The sequence below is a fragment of the Ovis canadensis genome, chromosome 10 (assembly GCF_042477335.2).
Source record: "Ovis canadensis isolate MfBH-ARS-UI-01 breed Bighorn chromosome 10, ARS-UI_OviCan_v2, whole genome shotgun sequence".
NCBI lineage: Eukaryota > Metazoa > Chordata > Mammalia > Artiodactyla > Bovidae > Ovis > Ovis canadensis.
Genome location: NC_091254.1, coordinates 62,107,613 through 62,133,423, shown reverse-complemented (window position 1 = coordinate 62,133,423; position 25,811 = coordinate 62,107,613). Strand labels below are relative to the sequence as shown.

At 39.3% G+C, this 25,811-nt stretch overlaps 1 protein-coding gene and 1 pseudogene across 4 annotated transcripts in view; one reads left to right on the top strand and one right to left on the bottom strand.

Moving 5' to 3' along the window:
- Positions 1-25,811, bottom strand: part of PIBF1 (progesterone immunomodulatory binding factor 1) — a 230,826-nt gene that overhangs the window by 203,954 nt on the left and 1,061 nt on the right. For 3 of the 4 annotated variants that reach the window (XR_011259599.1, XM_069602323.1, XM_069602324.1), the window contains exons 2-4: positions 24,716-25,015; positions 9,781-9,881; positions 4,560-4,758 (exon numbers count right to left, since the gene is read on the bottom strand). Coding sequence is in view for 3 of the 4 variants with exons in the window: in XM_069602323.1 (XP_069458424.1) it covers positions 4,560-4,758; positions 9,781-9,881; positions 24,716-24,967 (552 nt within the window). In the remaining variant the exon portion in view is untranslated. The remainder of the gene's footprint in view (positions 1-4,559; positions 4,759-9,780; positions 9,882-24,715; positions 25,016-25,811) is intronic. The other variant, XM_069602325.1, reaches the window with a different exon arrangement.
- LOC138446914 (la-related protein 7 pseudogene) lies at positions 20,079-21,898 on the top strand (annotated as a pseudogene).

Genomic DNA, 25,811 nt, shown 5'->3' with positions numbered 1-25,811 from the left:
TGACCTGATTTAATACAGCACCTTCAGTGACAGCAGTTCCTATTTTCACTCTGCTCTTTTCTCCATACCATTTACGACAAACATGCTACTTGGTTTAGTTTGCCGTGTGTGTTGCTCCACAGGAATGTAATCTCTGGGAAGACAGGAAGATTTGTGTCGTCTGTGCACTGCTCTGTCCCCAGTGCCTAAATATATATATGAAAAGCCTTGGAGAAGGAAATGGCAACCCACTCGGGTATTCTTGCCTAGAGAATCCCATGGAGAGAGGAGCCCTGTGGGCTATAGTCCACGGGGTTGCAGAGTCAGAAATGACTTAGCAACTAAACCACTACTACCATCCTAGGCGCGGGGTGAAGCTCTACTTATACTACCAATGCCGTGTAAGGGATAAATAATCAGGAGGTATCCTTCATGTCACTACTCCCAATCAGTTCAAATTTCTGTTTCCACTCTCAATTCTCTGCCTAACTTAGTAAAGTGTTCCATCTGACAAGTTTCTACAAAACTAAGCTATCCGCAAGTAAGGAGAAGGCAAGTAGTGACTAATTATTGTATAGTCATACAATCTGAAACTCCTTAATGTACTGCTGTATTGTAGGAGTGCCACATTTGGTAAGAGGCCAGTACTAAAGCTAGCACTTAACACAATAAATCTGTGTATAATTAACTAATTAGGACAATACTATCTGAAAACAAAAGATAAGACAAAGAACACCAGAGAACAAAAACATGTATGACTGCCACTAATGGAATACTTTCCAGCTATGCTGAATAAAGAGCCTCAATGACAGCAGTTGAGATACATCATTGGTTCTGGACAGTACTGGAGGCAGAAAAATTTATGCTTGAGCTATCTAAATAAAAAGCTGGATGAACAAAACAGTACTCCATTTTATAGGAAATTATTAATCTAGAAACCTTATCCAGTGAGAACCAAGAGAGGCAATCACCACTCCAGCAAAAAGAAAAGATAATATTTATTATGTGTTTACTAAGTTCTGAGCACTGTTAAGCTTTCTACGTACATATTCACAGTTAATCGTCACAATTACCTCAACAGAAAAGTGCTGTTAATTTATTATTATTTTTTTACGTGAAGTAGTTGATTTATAACATTCTGTTAGTTTCAGGTGTACAGTAAGATGATTCAGTTATACACACACACACACACACACACATATATATATATATACTCTTTCTCAGATTCTTTTTCATCATAGATTATTATAAGATATTGAATAAAGACACTGTTATTATTATTAAGCCTTTTACAGATGAAAAATTTCAGGCATCTTAGGGTGAAATGAATTCTGTGTATCACAAACTTGCAATATGTGTGGGATGTGTGTTCTTGGGACTTGTAGGCCACTGCTGCCACTCTGAGACACTTTTAGGAAATCCACGAGATCAAAACTATTTGCCTAGTTCAGTTCAGTCGTGTCCGACTCCTTGCGACCCCATGAACCGCAGCACGCGACACATTCCTGTCCATCACCAACTCCTGGAGTCCACCCAAACCCATGTCCATTGAGTTGGTGATGCCATCCAACCATCTGATCCTGTCGTCCCCTTCTCCTCCTGACCTCCATCTTTCCCAGCATCACAGTCTTTTCAAATGAGTCAGCTCTTTGCATCAGTTGGACAAAGTACTGGAGCTTCAGCTTCAACATCAGGCCTTCCAATGAACAGCCAGGACTGATCTCCGTTAGGATGGACTGGTTGGATCTCCTTGCAGTCCAAGGGACTCTCAAGAAACTTCTCCAATGACATAGTTCAAAAGCATCAATTCTTTGGTGCTCAGCTTTCTTCACAGTCCAACTCACATCCACACATGACCACTGGAAAAACCATAGCCTTGACTAGACAGATCTTTGTTGGCAAAGTAATGTCTCTGCTTTTTAATATGCTATCTAGGTTGGTCATAACTTTCCTTCCAAAGAGTAAGGGTCTTTTAATTTCATGGCTGCAGTCACCATCTGCAGTGATTTTGGAGCCCCTCAAAATAAAGACTGCCACTGTTTCCACTGTTTCCCCATCTATTTCCCATGAAATGATGAGACCAGATGCCATGATCTTAGTTTTCTCAATATTGAGCTTTAAGCCAACTTTTTCACTCTCCTCTTTCACTTTCATCAAGAGGCTTTTGAGTTCCTCTTCACTTTCTGCCATAAGGGTGTTGTCATCTGTATATCTGAGGATACTGTTATTTCTCCCTGCGATCTTCATTCCAGCTTGTGCTTCATCCAGCCCAGCGTTTCTCATGATGTACTCTGCGTATAAGTTAAATAGCAGGGTGACAATATACAGCCTTGATGTACTCCTTTTCCTATCTGGAACCAGTCTGTTGTTCCATGTCCAGTTTTAATTGTTGCTTCCTGACCTGCATACAGGTTTCTCAAGAGATAGGTCAGATGGTCTGGTATTTCCATCTCTTTCAGAATTTTTCACAGTTTATTGTGATCTACACAGTCAAAGGCTTTGGCATAGTCAATAAAGCAGAAATAGATGTTTTTCTGTAATTCTCTTGCTTTTCCTATGATCCAGCGAATGTTGGCAATTTGATTTCTGGTTCCTCTGTCTTTTCGAAAACCAGCTTGAACATCTGGAAGTTCACGATACACGTATTGCTGAAGCCTGGCTTGCAGAATTTTGAACATTACTTTACTAGCGTGTGAGATGAGTGCAATTGTGTGGTAGTCTGAACATTCTTTGGCATTGTCTTTCTTTGGGATTGGAATGAAAACTGACCTTTTCCAGTCCTGTGGCCACTGCTGAGTTTTCCAAATTTGCTGGCATACTGAATGCAGCACTTTCACAGCATCATCTTCAGGATTAGAAGTAGCTCAACTGGAATTTCATCACCTCCACTAGCTCTGTTTGTAGTGATGCTTCCTAAGGCCCATTTGACTTCACATTCCAGGATGTCTGGCTCTAGCTGAGTGATCACACTATTGTGATTATCTGGGTCATGAAGATCTTTTTTTGTACAGTACTTTGTGTATACTTGCCACCTCTTCGTAATATCTTCTACTTCTGTTAGGTCCATACCATTTCTGTCCTTTATTGAGCCCATCTTTGCATGAAATGTTCCCTTGGTATCTGTAATTTTCCTGAAGAGATCTCTAGTCTTTCCCATTCTATTGTTTTCCTCTATTTCTTTGCATTGATCGCTGAGCAAGGCTTTTTTAATCTCTCCTTGCCATTCTTTGGAACTCGCATTCAGATGGGAATATCTTTCCTTTTCTCCGTTGCTTTTTGCTTCTCTTCTTTTCTCAGCTATTTGCAAGCCCTCCTCAGACAGACATTTTGCTTTTTTGCATTTCTTTTCCGTGGGGATGGTCTTGATCCCTGTCTTCTGTACAATTTAATGAACCTCCGTCTATAGTACATCAGGCACTCTATCAGATCTAGTCCCTTTAATCTATTTCTCACTTCCATTGTAAAATCAAAAGGGATTTGATTTAAGTCATACCTGAATGGTCTAGTGGTTTTGCCTACTTTCTTCAATTTCAGTCTGAATTTGGCAATAAGGAGTTCATGATCTGAGCCACAGTTAGCTCCTGGTCTTTTTTTTGCTGACTGTATAGAGCTTCTCCATCTTTGGCTGCAAAGAATATAATCAATCTGATTTTGGTGTTGACCATCTGGTGATGTCCATGTGTAGAGTCTTCTCTTGTGTTGTTGGAAGAGGGTGTTTGCTATGACCGGTGCATTTTCTTGGCAAAACTCTATTAGCCTTTGCCCTGCTTCATTCTGTACCCCAACGCCAAATTATATGATTATCTCAATGCAAATAAATGTTAAATCAAAAACAATTCTTAGAAAAATTGTGAATATATTATATACTTGTTTTTATGACCCACGCTCTTTCAGACTCTGGCTGGTTTGACAAAACACCAGAAAGATTGATTCCTGACACAGCTAAACCATAATCCAAAACTGTCTGCAATTTTCATTTCTCAAATACTAGTGTTTTTTTTTCCCTAGAAGTTATTTCAGTTGCAAAATTCTAAGTAGATACATTTACAGTACTAATTAATCCATTATTAACAGACACAGTTCACAGAAACAAAAGCTCAATAATTTTTAGAGTGTCAATGATACTGATACTAAAAATATTTGAGACCACTGCCATAGATCAATCCCATGTACATACCCATGTAACCAACACCACAGTTTAGAACTTGACCTACATAGATCCATAAGCATCTCCCTCAAGCTATCCCTTCATAATCACACCACTCTCCTCTCCTCTGCTGTCCCTAACCCCTGGCAACCATTGTCATCTCTATAAACATTACAAACCACCAGAGTTCATGATAAAATAATTCATTTCTATGGATCTTCCAGCCATTAACCCCATTTATTTGCTTGACTTCAGAGCTCAGTGGTAAATACACTTTAAAATTTGGTCATCTGAACACCATTTCACTACCTTCAGATCAGAGACATAAATTAATGTATCACTTGGGTACTTGAAAAGTTATGGCTATTACGGAAATGGCAAATTTTAGTCTGAAAACACAGTTTTTTTGTTTTTTATGATACAAGACACTTACTGATACATATTCAGGAATAGAAAGCTGATCTTCAGGAAAACTTTTTAGCTTTATATATTGCTCTTCTGTCAACTCAAAGTCACGCAGGTTTCGACGAATATCTCCAGCTTTCTCTCTTAGCTGAAGATTTGTCTCTTCTAGTTGTTTCTGTCTCAGTAAAATCGTTTCCATTTCTTGTTTCATTAGTTCTTGATATTTTCTACAATATCACAGAATGTATGGTAAGGTTAAAAAAATCACGGAGACATAATTTCTCAAAGTTCCTATTTTACAGTAACATCAAATTAAATGAGAAACAGCAATATTTTTGGCTCCAGCTAAATGCTTACTTAACCAGTTAAACAGGAAATGACAAAGTTATACTAATTACTAAGTGTGCAGCAAAAAAAATTATTAAATAGAAAATGTTAATAACTTTTAAAATTCAAATTATAAAATTATACATTTCCTCTGCTTAAGGTGTAAATCTGATATATCTGCTTTAGACCCTACTCACTGAACTAATTTTCATTGTCTTTATCCAGGTAATTTAAGATGGTAACACAGAACCACCATAATGTCAATACAGACAATGAGGTAATGAAAACAGTAATTGTCACCTTTCTCAAGGAATACATGTAGTAGACATGGTTAGTTGCCTACTGGAAAATTTTGAGCAGTAAGGGACCATATGAATCCCCCCCACCATTGTACCCCATCAACATACAAACACTATTTGTCCTATTTTAAAACAAATGAACAAAAAAGCCCCCACAATGTTTGACCCCATTTCACTGCCCATTGTGTTCTCAACAGTTTTCTATATGCACTCTCTCCATCGCCTTTCCTCTTAAACAAAGGCTAATAAGGTTTTCATGCTTCCAGCAAAATTTCCAGGTAACTGAAATATCCAGATTGTTAATAATCAATTCTCATTTCTTTTTATCTCTATCAATAGCACTCGAGACATCTGCCCTCTCCTTTTTTCATCTGGTTTCCCAGATACCGTATTATTTTCCTCTTCATTTTTCTCCTGTTTTATTGGCGACACTTTCCCAGTCTTTTTATCTTGTTTATCTTAATGTTGGGATTACTTGGTCCTCTCCTCTTGTCTGTGTTCACTCCCTTGGGGAATTCATCCAGTCTTGTGAATTAAATACTGTCTGTATTCTAATGGCTCCTAGATTTATCTCTCTAGATCAGACTTCTCATATATATCCACATGGATGTCTAATACAATAACTCTAACCTAACGTTCCAAATTAAACTCCCGCTCTTCACTCACAAACCTATTCCATTATGTTTTCACCATCTTAGTTGACAGCAATTCCATCCTTTGATTTATTCAGGCCAAGGATTGGTACAATCCTTGATTCCTCTTTCTCTCCTAAACCCCACACTGAATCCATTAGGATATCCTACCGGCTTTACTTTTAAAATATATTCAGAATCCAACCTCTTTTTACCACTATCAAGAGGATTACAGCAATAGTCTCCTAACTGCCCTCCGTACTTCATTTAATTTGATCACTGTCTAAAGAACTAGAATAGAAGCCCTATTACCCAGTAGAGTGGTTTTCAAAGCGTTACCCACAAGCCAGTAGCAGCACTCACATCATCTGCGAAATTGGAAGAAACGCAAATTCTCAGGGCCCAACCCAAGTCAGAAACCCAGAGTGTGCCCAACAGTCTTTTCCCACAAGCCCTCCAGGTGGCTCTGATGCATGGTCAAATTTGAGAACCACACTCATCTAATGTGATAGTGGCTGATAACTGGTCAGATAATTCTTCAACATATCAGTTAAATAGTAAAATCTCATAACCGGAAAAGATGCCTCCTTTTACATTTACCTCTAATTAAAATATAGAAATAAACATTCATCTGAAACATTTTGCCCTCAGGGTCTCGGTTTTCTGTCATGTTGGAGATGTGCCTTGTTTTTCTGTAAATCATTTCTCACAATTTCCAAGTTCAATTTCTTTACAATGGCAGGAAACCTTTTAAAAAGATACTTGAGAAAAAAATCTGAGCATATTTTTTATAGATTTGATTTATGCCCCAATGTCTAAACATCTCTTGCTTACACTTATTTGATGATCTTTTAGTCACTCACTTTTATTGAATCATTCCAAAGAATTCATTATAATTTGCAAATAAATGTATATGCCTTTGTATTCATTTTAAAATATAATTTTAATTAAGTTATAGAAGTATAGTAAGCACAGTTAGCATAGGTAGATTTGAGAAAAATACAAGGAACTTTGGATAAGCACACAACTGAGCTGGAGAAAGTAGGCAGGCAAACAGAAGGTACTTCAGCCCAAAAGAATCCAAAGGACCACAGAATATATCAATACTTTCTATAAAGCAAATGAAGAAAGGTTAAGACAGCTGGTTCAGTACAGTTCAGTCACTCAGTCGTGTCCAACTCTTTGCAACCCCATGGACTGCAGCACACCAGGCTTCCCTGTCCGTCACCAACTCCAGGAACTTGATCCAAACTGATGTCCATCGAGTTGGTAATGCCATCCAACCATCTCATCCTGTCATCCCCTTCTACTCCTGCCTTCAATGTTTCCCAGCATCAGGGTCCTTGCCAATGAGTCACTTCTTTGCATCAAGTGGCCAAAGTATTGGAGTTTCAGTTTCAGCATTAGCTCTTCCAATGAATATTCAGGACTGATTTCCTTCAGGATGGACTGGTTGGATCTCCTTACAGTCCAAGGGACTCTCAAGAGTCTTCTCCAACACCACAGTTCAAAAGCATCAATTCTTTGGCACTCAGCTTTCTTTATAGTCCAACTCTCATATCCATACATGACTACTGGAAAAACCATAGCTTTGTCTAGAAGGACGTTTGTCGGCAAAGTAATGTCTCTGCTTTTTAATATTCTGTCTAGGTTGGTCACAGCTTCTCTTCCAAGGAGCAAGTGTCTTTTAATTTCATGGTTGCAGTCACTGTCCAGTGATTTTAGAGCCCAAGAAAATAGAGTCTCTCACTGTTCCCATTGTTTGCTCATAGGACCGAATGCCATGATTTTAGTGTTCTGAATCTTGAGTTTTAAGCCAGCTTTTTCACTCTCTTCTTTCACTTGCATCAAGAGGCTCTTCAGTTCCTCTTTCTCCCATGAGGGTGGTGTCATCTGCATATTTGAGGTTATTGATATTTCTCCCAGCAATCTTGATTCCTGCTTGTGCTTCACCCAGCCCAGCACTTCTCATGACGTACTCTGCATATAAGTTAAATAAGCAGGATGACAATACACAGCCTTGACGTACTTCTTTTCCTATTTGGAACCAGTCTGTTGTTCCATGTCCAGTTCTAACTGTTGCTTCCTGACCTGCAGACAGGTTTCTCAAGAGGCAGGTCAGGTAGTCTGGTATTCCCATCTCTTTCAGAATTTTCCACAGTTTCTTGTGATCCACAGTCAAAGGCTTTGGCATAGTCAATAAAGCAGACGTTTTTTTCTGGAACTCTCTTGCTTTTTCCATGATCCAGCAGATGTTGGCAATTTGATCTCTGGTTCCTCTGCCTTTTCTAAAACCAGCTTGAACATCTGGAAGTTCACAGTTCACATACTACTGAAGCCTGGCTTGGAGAATTTTGAGCATTATTTTGCTAGCAAGTGAGATGAGTGCAATTGTGTGGTAGTTTGACATTCTTTGGCATTGCCCTTCTTTGGGACTAGAATGAAAACTGACCTTTTCCAGTCCTGTGGCCACTGCTGTGTTGCCTAAATTTGCTGGTATATTGAGTGCAGCATTTCAAAAGCATCATCTTTTAGGATTTGAAATAGTTCAACTGGAGTTCCATCACCTCCACTAGCTTTGTTCGTAGTGATGCTTCCTAAGGCCCACTTGACTTTGCATTCCAGGATGTCTGGCTTTAGGTGAGTGATCACACCATCGTGATTATCTGGGGAAGATATTTTTGTATAGTTCTGTTTATTCTTGCCACCTCTTCTTAATATATTCTGCTTCTGTTAGGTCCATACCATTTCTGTCCTTTATTGAGCCCGTCTTTGCATGAAGTGTTCCCTTGGTATCTGTAATTTTCTTGAAGAGATCTCTAGTCTTTCCCATTCTGTTGTTTTCCTCTATTTCTTTGCATTGATCACTGAGGAACGCTTTCTTATCTTTCCTTGCTATTCTTTGGAACTCTCCATTCAAATGGGTATATCTTTCCTTTTACCCTCTGCCTTCAATTTCTCTTCTAGAGTTCAAAATGCAGTTCTTGGGTGCATTCTCAAAAATGACAGAATGATCTGTTTGTTTCCAAGGCAAACCATTCAATATCACAGTAACCCAAGTCTATGCCCCAACCAGTAATGCTGAAGAAGCTGAATGGTTCTTTTAACACCTACAAGACTTTCTAGAACTAACACCCAAAAAAGATGTCCTTTTCATTATAGGGACCTGGAATGCAAAAGTAGGAAATCAAGAGATATCTGGAGTTAACAGGCAAGTTTGTCCTTGGAGTACAAAATGAAGCAGGGCAAAGGTTACCAGAGTTTTGCCAAGAGAATGCACTGGTCATAGCAAACAGCCTCTTCCAACAACGCAAGAGAAGACTCTACACTTGGACATCACCAGATAGTCAATACCGAAATCAGATTGATTATATTCTTTGCAGTCAAAGATGGAGAAGATCTATACAGTCAGCAAAAACAAGACCAGGAGCTGACTGTGGCTCAGATCATGAACTCCTTATTGCCAAATTCAGACATAAATTGAAGAAAGTGGGAAAACCACTAGACCATTCAGCTATGACCTAAATCAAATCCCTTATGATTATACAGGGAAAGTGACAAATAGATTCAAGGGACTAGATCTGATAGATAGAGTGCCTAAAGAACTATGGACAGAGGTTCATGACATTGTACAGGAGGCAGTGATCAAGACCATCCCTAAGAAGAGGAAATTCAAAAAGGCAAAAGGGTTATCTGAGGAGGTCTTACAAACAGCTGAGAAAAAAAGATAGGAAGTTAAGTGGTGATAAGTTTAGAGTGCTTCCATTTTCATGTATGGTTCAGTTATATCTGTAATATGTATTGAATGAATATCAAATTCTGGCTTTTTGTATTTTTGTGTATTATATCAAGTAGTTATTTCTTAGTCTGGATGCAAAAATGATTACTGTCTTTAAGATTTCTCTATTTTAGCTTAGAATCACATGCACAAATAGGTAATGACATTATTTTTAACGGCTAAATAGATATTATTGCTTTTTAAAACTTTTACCTGGCATCTTTTTGTTGGAAAGTCAATTGGTTGTCTAATCTCAGGGCTAGTACCTGCTTCTGGTGAAGTGCATCATTAAGTTTCTCCTCCAATTCTTCAATCTTAATCAAGAGAAAAAGGTAAATAACAAGGTCAATTTGCAAATATAATAAAACCTTCTGTTTGTTCATACAAATGGTTATTAAACTATGCTCTGAATCTGCTGCCTCATAAATCATTTTTTACCAGGCTGTCACTGGGATTATTTTTCCCTTAATCTAATCTCACTGAGGCCAGGGCCAGCGGCCGGGAGGAGCAACCAGAGGAGCGGTGGCTGCGCAGGCACAGGAGGGCCTAGAGGAGCTATCCCAAGTTGAAGGGCAGGAAGGGCAGCGGTAAAGAGATACCCCTCGTCCAAGGTAAGGAGCAGCGGCTGTGCTTTGCTGGAGCAGCCGTGAAGAGATACCCCACGCCCAAGGTAAGAGATACCCCACGCCCAAGTAAGATGGTAGGTGTTGCAAGAGGGCATCAGAGGGCAGACACACTGAAACCATACTCACAGAAAACTAGTCAATCTAATCACACTAGGACCACAGCCTTGTCTAACTCAATGAAACCAAGCCATGCCTGTGGGGCAACCCAAGACGGGCGGGTCATGGTGGAGACGTCTGACAGAATATGGTTCACTGGAGAAGGGAATGGCAAGCCACTTCAGTATTCTTGCCTTGAGAACCCCATGAACAGTAGGAAAAGGCAAAATGATAGGATACCAAAAGGGGAACTCCCCAGGTCGGTAGGTGCCCAATATGCTACTGCAGATCAGTGGAGAAATAACTCTAGAAAGAATGATGGGATGGAGCCAAAGCGAAACAATACCCAGTTGTGGATGTGACTGGTGATAGAAGCAAGATCCGATGCTGTAAAGAGCAATATTGCATAGGAACCTGGAATGCCAGGTCCATGAATTAAGGCACATTGGAAGTGGTCAAACAAGAGATGACAAGGGTGAACGTTGACATTCTAGGAATCAGCGAACTAAAATGCACTAGAATGGGTGAATTTAACTCAGATGACCATTATACCTACTACTGCAGGCAGGAACCCCTCAGAAGAAATGGAGTAGCCATCATGGTCAAAAAAGAGTCCGAAATGCAGTACTTGGATGCAATCTCAAAAACGACAGAATGATCTCTGTTCATCTCCAAGGCAAACCATTCAATATCACAGTTATCCAAGTCTATGCTCCAACCAGTAATGCTGAAGAAATTGAAGTCAAATGGTTCTATGAAGACCTACAAGACCTTTTAGAACTGACACCCAAAAAAGATGTCCTTTTCATTATAGGGACCTGGAATGCAAAAGTAAGAAGTCAAGAAACACCTGGAGTAACAGGCAAATTTGGCCTTGGAATGCGGAATGAAGCAGGGCAAAGACTAATAGAGTTTTGCCAAGAAAATGCACTGGTCATAGCAAACACCCTCTTCCAACAACACAAGAGAAGACGCTACACATGGACATCACCAGATGGTCAACATCAAAATCAGATTGATTATATTCTTTGCAGGCAAAGATGGAGAAGATCTATACAGTCAACAGAAAGAAGACCAGGAGCTGACTGTGGCTCAGATCATGAATTCCTTATTACCAAATTCAGACTCAAATTGAAGAAAGTAGGGAAAACCGCTAGACCATTCAGGTATGACCTAAATCAAATCACTTATTATGATTATACAGTGGAAGTGAGAAATAGATTTAAGGGCCTAGATCTGATAGATAGAGTGCCTGATGAACTATGGAATGAGGTTCATGACATTGTACAAGAGACAGGGATCAAGACCATCCCCATGGAAAAGAAATGCAAAATAGCAAAATGGCTGTCTGGGGAGGCCTTACAAATAGCTGTGAAAAGAAAAGAACAGAAAAGCAAAGGAGAAAAGGAAAGATATAAGCATTTGAATGCACAGTTCCAAAGAAGAGCAAGGAAAGATAAGAAAGCCTTCTTCAGTGATCAATGCAAAGAAATAGAGGAAAACAACAGAATGGGAAAGACTAGAGATCTCTTCAGGATATTAGAGAGACCAAGGGAACATTTCATGCAAAGATGGGCTTGATAAAGGACAGAAATGGTATGGCCCTAACAGAAGCAGAAGATATTAAGAAGAGATGGTAAGAATACAAGAAGAACTGTACAAAAAAGATCTTCATGACCCAGATAATCATGATGATGTGATCACTAGTCTAGAACCAGACATCTTGGAATGTGAAGTCAAGTGGGCCTTAGAAAGCATCAGTATGAACAAAGTTAGTGGAGGTGATGGAATTCCAGTGGAGCTGTTTCAAATCCTGAAGATGATGCTGTAAAAGTGCTGCATTCAACATGCCAGCAAATTTGAAAACTCAGCAGTGGCCACAGGACTGGAAAAGGTCAGTTTTCGTTCCAATTCCAAAGAAAGGCAATGACAAAGAATGCCCAAACTACTGCAGAATTGCACTCATCTCACATGCTAGTAAAGTAATGCTCAAAATTCTCCAAGCCAGGCTTCAGTAATACGTGAACCGTGAACTCCCTGATGTTCAAGCTGGGTTTAGAAAAGGCAGAGGAACCAGAGATCAAATTGCCAACATCCGCTGGATCATGGAAAAAGCAAGAGAGTTCCAGAAAAACATCTATTTCTGCTTTTTTGACTATGCCAAAGCCTTTGACTGTGTGGATCATAAGAAACTGTGGAAAATTCTGAAAGAGATGGGAATACCAGACCACCTAACCTGCCTCTTGAGAAATCTGGATGCAGGTCAGGAAGCAACAGTTAGAACTGGACATGGAACAGCATACTGGTTCCAAATACAAAAAGGAGTACGTCAAGGCTGTATATTGTCACCCTGCTTATTTAACTTCTATGCAGAGTATATCATGAGAAACTCTGGACTAGAAGAAACACAAGCTGGAATCAAGATTGCTGGGAGAAATATCAATAACCTCACATATGCAGATGACACCACCCTTATGGGAGAAAGTGAAGAGGAACTAAAAAGCCTCTTGATAAAAGTGAAAGAGGAGAGTGAAAAAGTTGGCTTAAAGCTCAACATTCAGAAAACGAAGATCATGGCATCCAGTCCCATCACTTCATGGGAAATAGATAGGGAAACAGTGGAAACAGTGTTAGACTTTATTATTTGGGGCTCCAAAATCACTGTAGATGGTGACTGCAGCCATGAAATTTAAAGACGCTTACTTCTTGGAAGAAAAGTTATGACCAACCTAGATAGTATATTCAAAAGCAGAGACATTACTTTGCCGACTAAGGTCCCTCTAGTCAAGGCTATGGTTTTTCCAGTGGTCATGTATGGATGTGAGAGCTGGACTGTGAAGAAGGCTGAACACTGAAGAATTGATGCTTTTCAACTGTGGTGTTGGAGAAGACTCTTGAGAGTCCCTTGGACTGCAAGGAGATCCAACCAGTCCATTCTGAAGGAGATCAATCCTGGGATTTCTTTGGAAGGAATGATGCTAACGCTGAAGCTCCAGTACTTTGGCCACCTCATGCGAAGAGCTGACTCATTGGAAAAGACTCTGATGCTGGGAGGGATTGGGGGCAGGAGGAGACGGGGACGACTGAGGTTGAGATGGCTGGATGGCATCACGGACTCGATGGACATGAGTCTGAGTGAACTCCGGGAGATGGTGATGGACAGGGAGGCCTGGTGTGCTGTGATTCATGGGGTCACAAACAGTCGGACATGACTGAGTGACTGAACTGAACTGAATCTCACTGAAAAACTCTTTGACAACTGGGGTTTTTATGCTGGTGCCTTGCCCAGATAATTTTTTCCTGGCCAGACTCTGCATATATTGTAGATCCATATATCTGTCTGAAACATGTCTTCAACTGACTACTACATGGGTGATGCTACAAATGTCTAAAATGAACCTAGTCACCCACCTCACCTAATCTTATATTCTTTGCATCTCCTTGATTTCCAGGGCAAAAAAATTTCAGTCACATTTGATACATCTCTCCCATTGCTTATTCTGATCAAAAATCACTGTTTTTTTATTGTTGAGTTTATTCCATAAAAAGGTGCCACAACTACACCATCCTCTTTAACATCCACTGACAAGTCTTCAGTTAGATCCCTGTCATATCTTACCTAGATTATGACAGTGGTTTCCTACTCTTTCCCCACCTTCAGTTTTGCGAATCTCCAAAACTATCTCCCTTTACCGTATCTTTTAAAAATGCTATCAAAAATGTATTTCCCCAGTGTTAAATCCTTCAGCGGATCCTCACTGTCTTCAGAATAAATTCCAAAGTTCATGGCATTCTACACTACTCTTTTTTTCTTTTTAAAGTTACTTATTATTTATTTACTTTTGGCTGCGCTGGGTCTTTGTTGCTGCATGTGGGCTTTCTCTAGTTGTGGACAGCAGGGGCTACTGTTCGCTGTGGTGTGTGGGCTTCTGGCTGTGGTGGCTTCTCTTGTTGTGGAGCACGGGCTCTAGGGCGTAAAGGTCTTCAGCAGTTGGGCTCAGTAGTCCTGGCTCTTGGGGCTTAGTTGCTCCTTGGTATGTGGGATCCTGGACCAGGGACCGAACCTGTATCTCCTTCATTGGCAGGTGGACTCTCATCCATTATGCCACTAGCGAAGTCCCTCTACTACTCCTTCTTGATCTGGCCCTTGCCAACCATGCCTGTTGTCACTAGCTTAAAAGAAAACTCTATTCTAGCCAAAATAAATGCTTGCCATTCCTCAAACATGTTATGCTCTCTCTTAAGTCTCCATACACTTGAGCTGACTCTTAGTCCATTTAAAAAATTCTTTACTCTCTCCCTTTCAACCCAGGCAATTCTTGTTCACCATTTAAAATATGCAGGTTAACACAAGTCAATCCTTAATAAAACTTTCATATGGTTTTTGTCCCACACTATTCCAATAACAATACTTGTTCAGGTTATGAATCCCCTCCATAATGCCCAGTCCAATGGTTATTTCTGCATATTTATCTTACATGATAGCATGATTTGGCAGAGTGGACCACTCCATCCTCTTTCATCTTATGTGATATTCCTCTTGGTTTTCTTCCTTAACTCACAGGGCCCTCTTAAGCTTCTCAGGTTCCTATGATGGATTTTTTTCCTCTACCCTATTTCTAATGTTTGACTACCTCTTGACTTGGTTTGGGGTCCTCTACTCTCCCCAGGTAATGTCACCCAATAACAAAGCTTTATGTGGTACTTACATGCATACAACACAGGAGACCTGGGTTCGATCCCTGTCAGTAAGATCTCCTGGAGAGGGAATGGCACCACACTCCAGTATTCTTGCCTAGAGAATCCTATGGACAGAGAGGCCTCGAAGCTGCAGTCCAACGGGTAGCAAAGAGTCACTGAGCAACTAACACTGTCACATGCTGATGTATATTACATACAAACACACACACACAGACACATCTACCTACCCTCAGTCATGGACTTTCCTCTAAAGTCAAAGTGACAATTTCATCTGGGAGTCTAATTGGCATTTAAAGTTTAATGTGTTCAAAACAGAACTTATATTTTACCTCCTACATTAATTTTCTTCCAGCCTTCTATTTCTCAATAAATGGCTCCAGGAGATGAAGCCAAAAACTTGGAGTCTTACACAAGGCAATTATCTAGCACGGTCTTTCTCTTCTACCTTACCTGCTTTTAGTCTATTGCTTCAGTGACATTTTGAAAACAGAAATCAGGACATATAAGTCCAATTGCCTAAACTCTTCAAATGGCTTCTCTAACACAGAATTGAAAGCAAGGCTTAACATATCAAACTGACGGGCCAAATCCTGCCCATGTCCTGTTCCTATATAGTCCACAAGCTAGGAACAGGTTTTACATTTATAAAGTTGTTAAAAGCCAAAAGAAAAGAAGAAGGAAGAATATGTAATACACCATATGCAAGCTGGAAAGCCTAAAATATTTACTGTCTTGCCCAGGCCTTTACAGAGAAAATTTGCTGACTTCCTATCTAAAGCAGAAAATTCCCATTGCTAAGCAATGGTGTATCACATGACCCTGAAGACAGCTTATTTAATTGTTGTTCGATGATGTCTCTCACTTAAATGTGATCTCCATAAAAAAGGGACTCTTGTCATATTCATTGCTGTATTCCCAGTCACGTCTCAATAAATGTCTTAAATCAACAAATTATGACCACATTCCTCATAATTACCATTCTGCAATTCAAGAAGACTGTTACCGTAAGGAGTGAAACTTCTGCTTTTTTCAGGGTGGGAACTTTAACAGTTTCAACTGACTTCTAGATTTAAATCCCTCGACTCAGAGACAGTCAAGCTAGGGAGATACCCTCCAGCACTTCCCAGGCAATGAGGAACCCAGGGATCAGTAGTGAGAGATAAACAAAAAGAGATTTTAGCATTTAAAAACTGACAGGCTAGAAGAGTGAGGAGGAGAGGAATAAGGAAGTGGAGAAAGCAAGGAGAGTTAGACAGCAATAAGTGTGCATAAAAGTGCACCGAACAGTCCTCTAAGATCAGGAAGCCTGGCCTGAGCAACTCCCCTTCCAGGGCTCTCAGTCAGCAAGCAGCTGAGTGGGGAATGGGAATCAATGCTTGGGAAGTATCCTGTGAATAATCTGCTTGGGTTTTTAGAGACGGAGAAATCAAAGCAACATTAGTCCTAGTAATAAACTATACCATTAGTTTTGAAAAGTATTAAAAAGCAGAGACAGCACTTTGCTGACAAAGGTCCATCTAGTCAAAGCTATGGTCTCTCCAGTAGTCATGTACGGATGTGAGAGTTGGACCATAAAGAAGGCTGAGTGCAGAAGAATTGATGCTTTTGAACTTGGTGTCGGAGAAAACTCTTAAGAGTGCCTTGGACAGCAATGAGATCAAACCAGTCAATCTTAAAGAAAATCAACACTGAATATTCACTGCATGGACAAATGCTAAAGCTCCAATACTTTGGCTACCTGATTCGAAAAGCTGACTCACTGGAAAAGACCCTGATGCTGGGAAAGAGTGAGGGCAGGAGGAGAAGCAGGTGACAGGGGATGAGATGGTTGGATGGCATCACCAATTCAATGGACATGGGTTTGAGCAAACTCTGGAAGATAGTGAAAGACAGGGAAGCCTGGCGTGTTGCAGTCCATGGGGTCACAAAGAGTTAGACACAACTGGGCAACTGAACAACAACATATCACTAGTAATAAGCTATAATAAACATAAGCACTATATTGTTCCTATATTGGTGTGGAGAGATGTTAGATTATACAGATTCACTTATTTCTGAACTAAGAAAGATCTTGAAGAGAGGAAAAAACTGTTACTTATCTCTCTTTCTCAGGTAACTCTGATTTTTATTAGCAGCAACATGTCCAGTTAAAAATATACACTTCCCAGCTTCCCTCTCCTGGCACCTAGGTGTAGCCATGCTATATAGTCCTAGTCAATCAACGTCACCAGCCTGAGCTCTAGGAAAGCTCTTTAAAGAACAAATTCATTTGGCATATGCTGCATTTTTCCATCACCCTTCTCCTTATTTCTGCCTAGAACATGGACACAACAGCGGAGGCAGATCAGCCATCTGTGATTTTGAGGTGAAAAACATATGCTATTTTTACAGCCACCAGAAGACTAAAAGGAGCCTGGGTTTCTAATGATATCAATGGTAAATACCAGGTCTAAGTTGCCTATATTCAGAATTCTGTTATACCAGAGAAACAAAATCCTTATCCTGTTTAAGCTATGGTTTCCACACTTTTGTGACTGGCAACCAATGTTTTTCAAAATTCTCATACTAACAACTGAACACTGGACAGCTGGTTCAATCTTTTTCCATAGAAGAAACACCTATAATATTCAAGACACTTGATCATTCAGGTCTACTTGAAAGCTTCTGATGACGGGAACCTCAATAACTTAAAATCAGGCCATTTAAATGTTAATAGCAACAAATTATATTCAGCAAAAACCTACCCTCCCTGTGATTTGCAACCATTTTCATGGCACTACAGTTCATGCAGGAAAATTCATTTTTTTCAATGCTGAACATGACATTTTCACCTTCATATACAGGATGTTCAATGCATCGGTAAGCTCTGGAGAATAAATGAGTGGAGAAAAATACTATTCTTTCATCAATCCCAGACTCACATACCTTCACACTTTTCATCTCTGAAGCCAGAATACATCTTACAAACTACAGCACATAACAGTTTAATTTAGCAGTGTTTAACCTTAGTAGTACACGTAATAGTTCGTTTTATAATCCAGGTGTCCTGGATTTGACGAATTACAGATTAATTCTTCTACCTTATAATACTTCTTCCCATGCATGCATGCTAAGTCGCTTCAGTCATTTCTGACTCTTTGCAGCCCTATGGACTATAACCCGCCAGGCTCCCCTATCCATGGGGATTCTCACTTCTTCCCATATTTGACAGCAAATATATTGGCAGAAAGTGAAGAGGAACTAAAAAGCCTCTTGAAGAAAGTGAAAGAGGACAGTGAAAAAGTTGGCTTAAAGCTCAACATTCAGAAAACGAAGATCATGGCATCCGGTCCCATCATTTCATGGGAAATAGATGGGGAAACAGTGGAAACAGTGTCAGACTTTATTATTTTGGGCTCCAAAATCACTGCAGATGGTGATTGTAGCCATGAAATTAAAAGACCCTTACTCTTTGGAAGGAAAGTTATGACCAACCTAGACAGCATATTGAAAAGCAGAGACATTACTTTGCCAACAAAGGTCCATCTAGTCAAGGCTATGGTTTTTCCAGTGTTGATATATGGATGTGAGAGTTGGACTGTGAAGAAAGCTGAGTGCTGAAGAATTGATGCTTTTGAACTGTGGTGTTGGAGAAGACTCTTGAGAGTCCCTTGGACGGTAAGGAGATCCAACCAGTCCATCCTAACGGAGATCAGTCCTGGGTGTTCATTGGAAGGACTGATGCTGAAGCTGAAACTCCAATACTTTGGCCACCTCATGCAAAGAGTTGATTCACTGGCAAAAACCCTAATGCTGGGAAGGATTGGGGGCAGGAGGAGAAGGGGACAACTGAGGATGAGATGGCTGGATGGCATCACCAACTCGATGGACATGAGTTTGAGTGAACTCCAGGAGTTGGTGATGGACAGGGAGGCCTGGCATGCTGCAATTCATGGGGTCGCAGAGTCAGACACGACTGAACTGAACTGAACTGAACTGAACTGAACTGAACTGAAGGGGTCTCCAAGCAGGACAACTCTAGTGCTTGTATACAAAAAAACACAGGAATGTAGAGTAGGCAGCTATCCTGGAGACAAATCTGGAAATACACTTAAATGAAGTAGACATGTACCCTGCAGCCAGAAATTCCACTCCTGAGTATATGTGTCAATGTGCTCACTCACTCAGTCATGGCCAGCTCTTTGCAATCCCATGGACCGTAGCCTGCCAGGCTCCTCTGCCCATGGAATTTTCCAGGCAAGAATACTGGAGTGGGTTACCATTTCCTTCTCCAATATATATCTCAAATCAGGTCTGGAAGAGAAATATCTAAAGAAGGGAACACCACATTTGGTGGCAAGGGTTTGGAGGCAACCTGTGGGCCTATCACAGTGGGAGGGGGTAAACAGATGGGTAGACACCAGAACTGCGTGGCTGCTGGAAGCAAAGGACTACATGTACATGTAGCAACATGAAGGATTTTAAAAACTGCACTGAGTTGAAAGGAAAAATTATAAAAGAAATAAAATCTAAAACAAAATATGCAGTCTAGATTTATGTAAAGAAAAAAATAAGAAAAATACTAATTTCCAAGATAAATGTTTATAATAATAACTACAATTAGAGTACAACCTTTAAAAATTATGAGATGGCCCCCTGGTGATCCAGTGGTTAAGAATCCACCTGCCAATGCAGGGTACACAGGTTCGATCCCTGGTCTGGAAAGATACCACATGCTATGGGACAACTAAGCCTGTGCGCCACAACCACTGAGCCCATGCTCTGTAACACTGAAACCTGCATGCCCTAGAGCCCATGCTCTGCAACAAGGGAAGCCACCATGATGAGAAGCTCATGCGCTGCAACTAGAGAGTAGTCCCCATTAGCCACAACTAGAGAAACCATGTGAGCAGTTTAAAGATTCAGCACAGCTGAATTTATGTATTAATTTAAATTAATTAATTGATTGATTGATTTTATTTATAAATCAATAAATAACTTGAAAAATAAAAATTGTGAAACACTATGTTGTACACTTGAAACATATAATACTATAAATCAATTATACCTCAATAAAAAATTTTTTTTAAAGAATAAATGTTGAGAATGCAGTCTCTGGCTCTGTATTTTGGGAATTGGACAGAAAATGGAAACTGAAAGTGGAAATAAAGAAAAGGCAATGGAAGAAAGCATAGAAAAGAAAAAAGAAGTAGAAAAAAAGAAACGGTCTAGAGTTAAACAGGTGCTTGCAGATATTATGAAGCAAGTGGACTTCTGGTTTGGAGATGCAAATCTCCATAAGGATAGATTTCTTCAAGAGCAGATAGAAAAATCTAGAGATGGATATGTTGATATATCACTTCTTGTGTCATTCAACAAAATGAAAAAATTGACCATGGATGGAAAGTTAATAGCCAGAGCACTAAAAAGTTCTGCTGTTGTAGAGCTGGATTTAGAAGGCACCAGAATCAGGAGGAAAAAGCCACTGGGTGAAAGACCAAAGGATGAGGATGAGCGGACTGTGTATGTGGAACTACTTCCCAAGGATGTTAACCACAGCTGGATTGAGAGAGTATTTGGGAAATGTAGCAATGTTGTTTATATAAGTATACTACATTATAAGTCTACTGGGGACCCAAAGGGATTTGCCTTCGTGGAATTTGAAACAAAATAACAAGCTGCAAAAGCTATTGAGTTTCTTAATAACCCACCAGAGGAAGCACCAAGAAAACCTGGTGTAGTTCCCAAGACAGTGAAAAACAAGCCCATTCCTGCTCTCACAGTAACTGAAGAAAAGAAAAAGAAAAAGAAGAAGAAAGGCTGAACAAAGAAAGACGACAATATCCAGACCAAGGAGTCAAATATGGACGCGAGCAACAAAAGTGTCTGTTAAGAAAAGATCAAGGACCACATCTGAGAGCTCTGAAGTAGAGGTTACTGAACCCCAAAAACAACCCACAAAGAAAAAGAAAAAACGAGAAAAAACCGAAGTATCCAGCTTACCTTTAGTCAAAGTAGGGAAGAGGAAAAGAAGCGGCTCTGAAGATGCAGACTGCCTCACTCCCAAAGCGAAGGTTACGAAAGTGTCTCAGAAAGACAACATTAAAAAAGAAGCTCCAAAAGTTTGTAAAGAAAGCAAAGAATTAGAAGTCTCTACGGAAGAGGAAAAAGGATACTGAAGATATAAAGGACGGATCCCTACCGAAAGCAAAAAGAAAGCATAAGAAAAAACATAAAGAGAGGCATAAAATGGGAGAAGAGGTTATTCCATTACGAGTACTACCAAAAACAGAATGGTTGGATTTGAAGAAAGAGTATTTAGCACTGCAAAAAGCCAGCATGGCTTCTTTAAAAAAAAACAATATCCCAGATAAAATCACAATCAGAAATGGAAACAAATGGAGTACCTACTAATTCCGGAATGAAAAATGAAAAAACAGTGAAGAGTGTGGTCCTCAGGAGAAAGTTAATGCAGCAGGACCACAGTTTGTGAGTGGTGTGATTGTGAAGATCATTAGCACCGAGCCTTTACCTGGCAGGAAACAAGTCAAGGGTACTTTGGCAGCAATCTCAGAAGTTGTTTATGTTGATTTGCTGGAAGGAGATACAGAATGCCATGCTAGATTTAAAACTCCTGAGGATGCTCAAGCAGTAGTAACTGCACATTCGGAAATTAAAAAGAAACACTGCTGGAAATTAGAGATTCTTTCTGGTGATCATGAACAGAGGTATTGGCTGAAGATTTCGGTAGATAGGCAGGCCAAACTTAATCAACCTCATGAAAAGAAAAGTACCAGGTCTTACTGAGAAGTTAATCACCAAAGCTGAAAAGATTAGACTCGAAAAGACTCAACAAGCAAGTCAACACATTAGATTTTCTGAATATGACTGAAAAAAATTTTTGTTTACCTCTTCAGATTTCACTGGATACTAGAACTATACTTAGGAATATATTTTTTTTTTTTATGGTGGTAATGCATAATGTTTTTCTAAAACCTACATTTAATTAAATAGTTGTTCTTTAATTTGTAAATACGACTCTTCCTGGAGACAGTTACATTGTTTACCACAGTTTTTCTGTAAACCTTGCGTTTGTTGAAATTATATGACACAAATCAACCTCAAAGTGATTGAGAAAATAAATGTGTTTGAAATTATCAAAAAAAAAAAAAAAGAACAAATGTTAAAAGATAAAGGCAAACATAAAGAGGAGGAGGAAGGGAAATGCATTACAGGAATAAAAGAATAAACATACAAAATAAGAACTTATCTTGCAAGGGTCAATGATGATTATGTATCGTAAACTCAGGAATATGACTAATTTAATCTTCTACATTTTCAGCCCAACCAGAAAACCACCACAATAAAAAATTATATAAAGCACCATGGGATACAATGTAATAATAATAATATAGTGTTAAGCAAGTATAACTACCCCTATTACTTATTGTACAAGGGTCAGACATGACTGAGCACACACTCCATCACAGCCATCTAAGAGTTTATGTGCATTGATTAATCTTCCTAACAACTCCATGAAGTACAAAACATGATTATTATTTTACAGGAAATCAGGGAACAAAAAACTTAAGGAATCTGTCCAAGGTAAATGTAAGGGCTAGGATTTAAACTCAAACTGTGTGTATCTAGAACTGTAGCTCTAATTTGCTATCCTTGGAAGCATCTCAAGAGTAAACCACTATTCCAGTAACGTAAACATTACATTTTAAAAAGAGAAACCATTGACAACTGAGCACAATGCAAGGTGAAAATGAGCAATTTAAAAAGTAGCCAAATAAAATGTAATTTTGAATGTGGTACACAGCTGAATACCACAGAATACTTAAGGCTTCCCTGGTGGTCCAGTGGTTAACAATCCTTTTTGGAAAGCAAAGGACACCGGTTTGATTTCTGGTCTATGAAGATCCCTCATGCAACGGGGCAACTGAGCTCCTGTGCGACAATTAGTGAGCCAGCCCCCCGGCCACAACTACTGAAGCCTGCGCACCCCAGAGTTTGTGCTCTGCTACAAGAGAAGCCACCGCAATGAGAAGTCCTCACACCACAACTAGAGAGTGGCCCCCTACTCGTCGCACACAGCAAGAGACACCCCAGCACAACCAAAAAATAAATAAATATTTTTAAAAACAGATTATTTGTTGACTGTCTGGGTCAAAGAATGGAGACCTACCTTGGGGTTCTTTAATTAGTTCCAGTGAAGGAGATTTTAGGGGTAGAGATACATAAGCCAGTATCACCATGGGAATCCATTTGAGGAGTAAAAATATGACTCAAGGAAAAGAAATGGGAAACCACTGGATACAATGATAAAATATCAAGTGACCTAGTCTTGGTAGGTGACACCACAGAGAACCTAAAAGGAAGTCTTAGGAGACTTACTTGGATGGAATACAGGCTTTAGCTTTCCTGGTGTTAATCCCACCTGGCTCCATCACTTCTATGTGAATGGCTTTGGTAAGGTATTAACCAGTTGTGGTTCCATTTTTTCAAGAGCAAATGGGGTTCAGTTACTCATATAAGAAACAGCCAAGCATATGCTAGGTGCCAGAGACAGTTCTAAGCATTGAAGCTACAACAGGGACTACAAAGATGTCCCCTGTTCCTGTGCTCAGGAATCTTACACTCTATTAAGAGACAAATACCCAACAAACAAGGCAAGTAATCCTATGAACGTGTATAAAAGGCACAAAAAATAAACAGGGTGAAAACAATGAGAATATTATTTTAGTCAATAACCACAACAATAACTAATACTTACTGTGTACTTAATGAAATACCCATCTAACTTATTCTATTGGTTCACTTAATTTGATGGGTCAGAGAAGATGCTCTAAAAGCACCTGTACCTCAAACAGTTGTATGGCTCAAATGAGATAACACATGAAAAGCTCACAGAGCAGAGTCTGGCACAGAACAGGCACTCAATAAACATTAACTATTAATGTTTTTTTAAAAATGTACCTAAACGATTTCTTTACATCATCAAGACCTTGGGGTTTAGGACATTTCATTTTCCTAAATTTCCTAAAGAAATTTTTCTAGCAGCATGATCCCTATACATAGGCAAGAACTACCCAAGACTGACTTAACAGAGAAAAGATAAGATAACTGAAACCAAATGGGAGGGGAGGAGATAGGTAGAGCTGGAAGTCAAGAGCAAAGATGGAGGGTTTACCATCTTCCATATCTCTTCTCTGTGGAAAGAGAAGACTTTCTCAGAAGACAGAGTAGTAAGACTTAAGCAGTGTCTCCTATCTTTCTGAAATCCCTGTAAATTTTTTTATCACTAGTGACAACTTCACCAGGTCTTACATAAAATACTCTAAAAAAACCCACAAAAGGCAGAAAAACAAGGACTGAGGCATTCCTTCTTATTTGGCAGATAATTATTAAAGCTACGGTAACTGAATTTGTTATACTTGGTACTATGACACAGGAACTATCAAATAGCAGAGTATAAAAGAAACCAAATCTCCATGGTAGAGGATTAAGCAGATTCAATAATGTAATAATAATCTTGATTCTTCCTACCCAGCTAGTCATATCAGAGCTAATTCTCAGTGAAGCAGAAAAACAACTTGGCTAGAAAAAAAACACCGATAATTATTCTCTCAAAATGTTAAAAGTATCAAGTTCTGATTATATATTCATAAGTTTAATTCTTATTTATCTGCAGTTTGAAGACAACAAAGCACACTGATAACAAAATTTACATATGATCTTACCTTTGTAAGATAATCAACCTTCAAATTATCGATCATCATATTTTTCTGTGATAGCTCTATTTTCAGTAACTGAATATTATGAAGCAGTTCTTTCCGTTCAATTAGCTGCCTGGTGATTTTGATCTTGCCATCCTGCTCTTCTGATGAGGAAATATCATCTGTAGGAATTGTTGTTTCTAAACTAATATCTTCAGATTCCAGGGAGCTAGAGATGTTCATTTTTTTTGATGCCTTGCTGACTTTTCGAGACATTTTAAATTATTACGGGTCACTTTTCGTTTCCAACTCTATTTCAATTTTCTGTAGATTAAAAAATATTGATTTAAATATATTCAAACATTCTTTGTGGAAAGCAGAAAGTTTATCAAAGATATACTAAGGATTCCCTAAGAAATTATTAGGCAAATGGGAGGACCCCCAAATCTAGGACAGATTGGTAAATTACTGCTCAAATCAAACATATTAAATCAAACTCATTAAGTCCTATTATGAACCCACACTTTTGATAAGTGAAAACTCAGTTCCTGGGGGCAGGTCTCTTACTTGGGTGTAAAGAAAGAGATAAACAATAAAGACTTAAATCGCTAGTAGCCAAGAATGCTACTCATAAAAGTAACACATGTTATAAGATAAAGATACTTCTGAGCTGGTCAGGGAAAGGTTACACAGAGGGAGGATTTAGAATCTTGAGGGATTTGGAGAGGAGTAATAAAAAATGAAAAGCATGCAGGTATAAAGGTGATGAAACTGTAAAACAACCTCAGGAGATAATGGTAGTCAGGTTGGGCCAAGTCTATGTGAAAATGAGTAGTGACTCCTCACCCCACCACCCCACCCCCACAGAAATACACAGAAGGGTAGTCCTTTATGCATAATCAAGACTGTGGAGGTCCTTGCATATTTCAATATGTTCTAAATTTATCCTACAGGTAATGCTGCATCACTGAAGTTTTTTGAAAACGGGAAGCTGAGATAAAACACATTTTTATAAACTTGCAGATAGCAAAATTAAACAAGATGGTAAAAGAAAAATTCCTCAGTCTAAAACTCTACCCTTTCACACAAATTTCAGCAACTACCTGCTTTTAATTCTGCA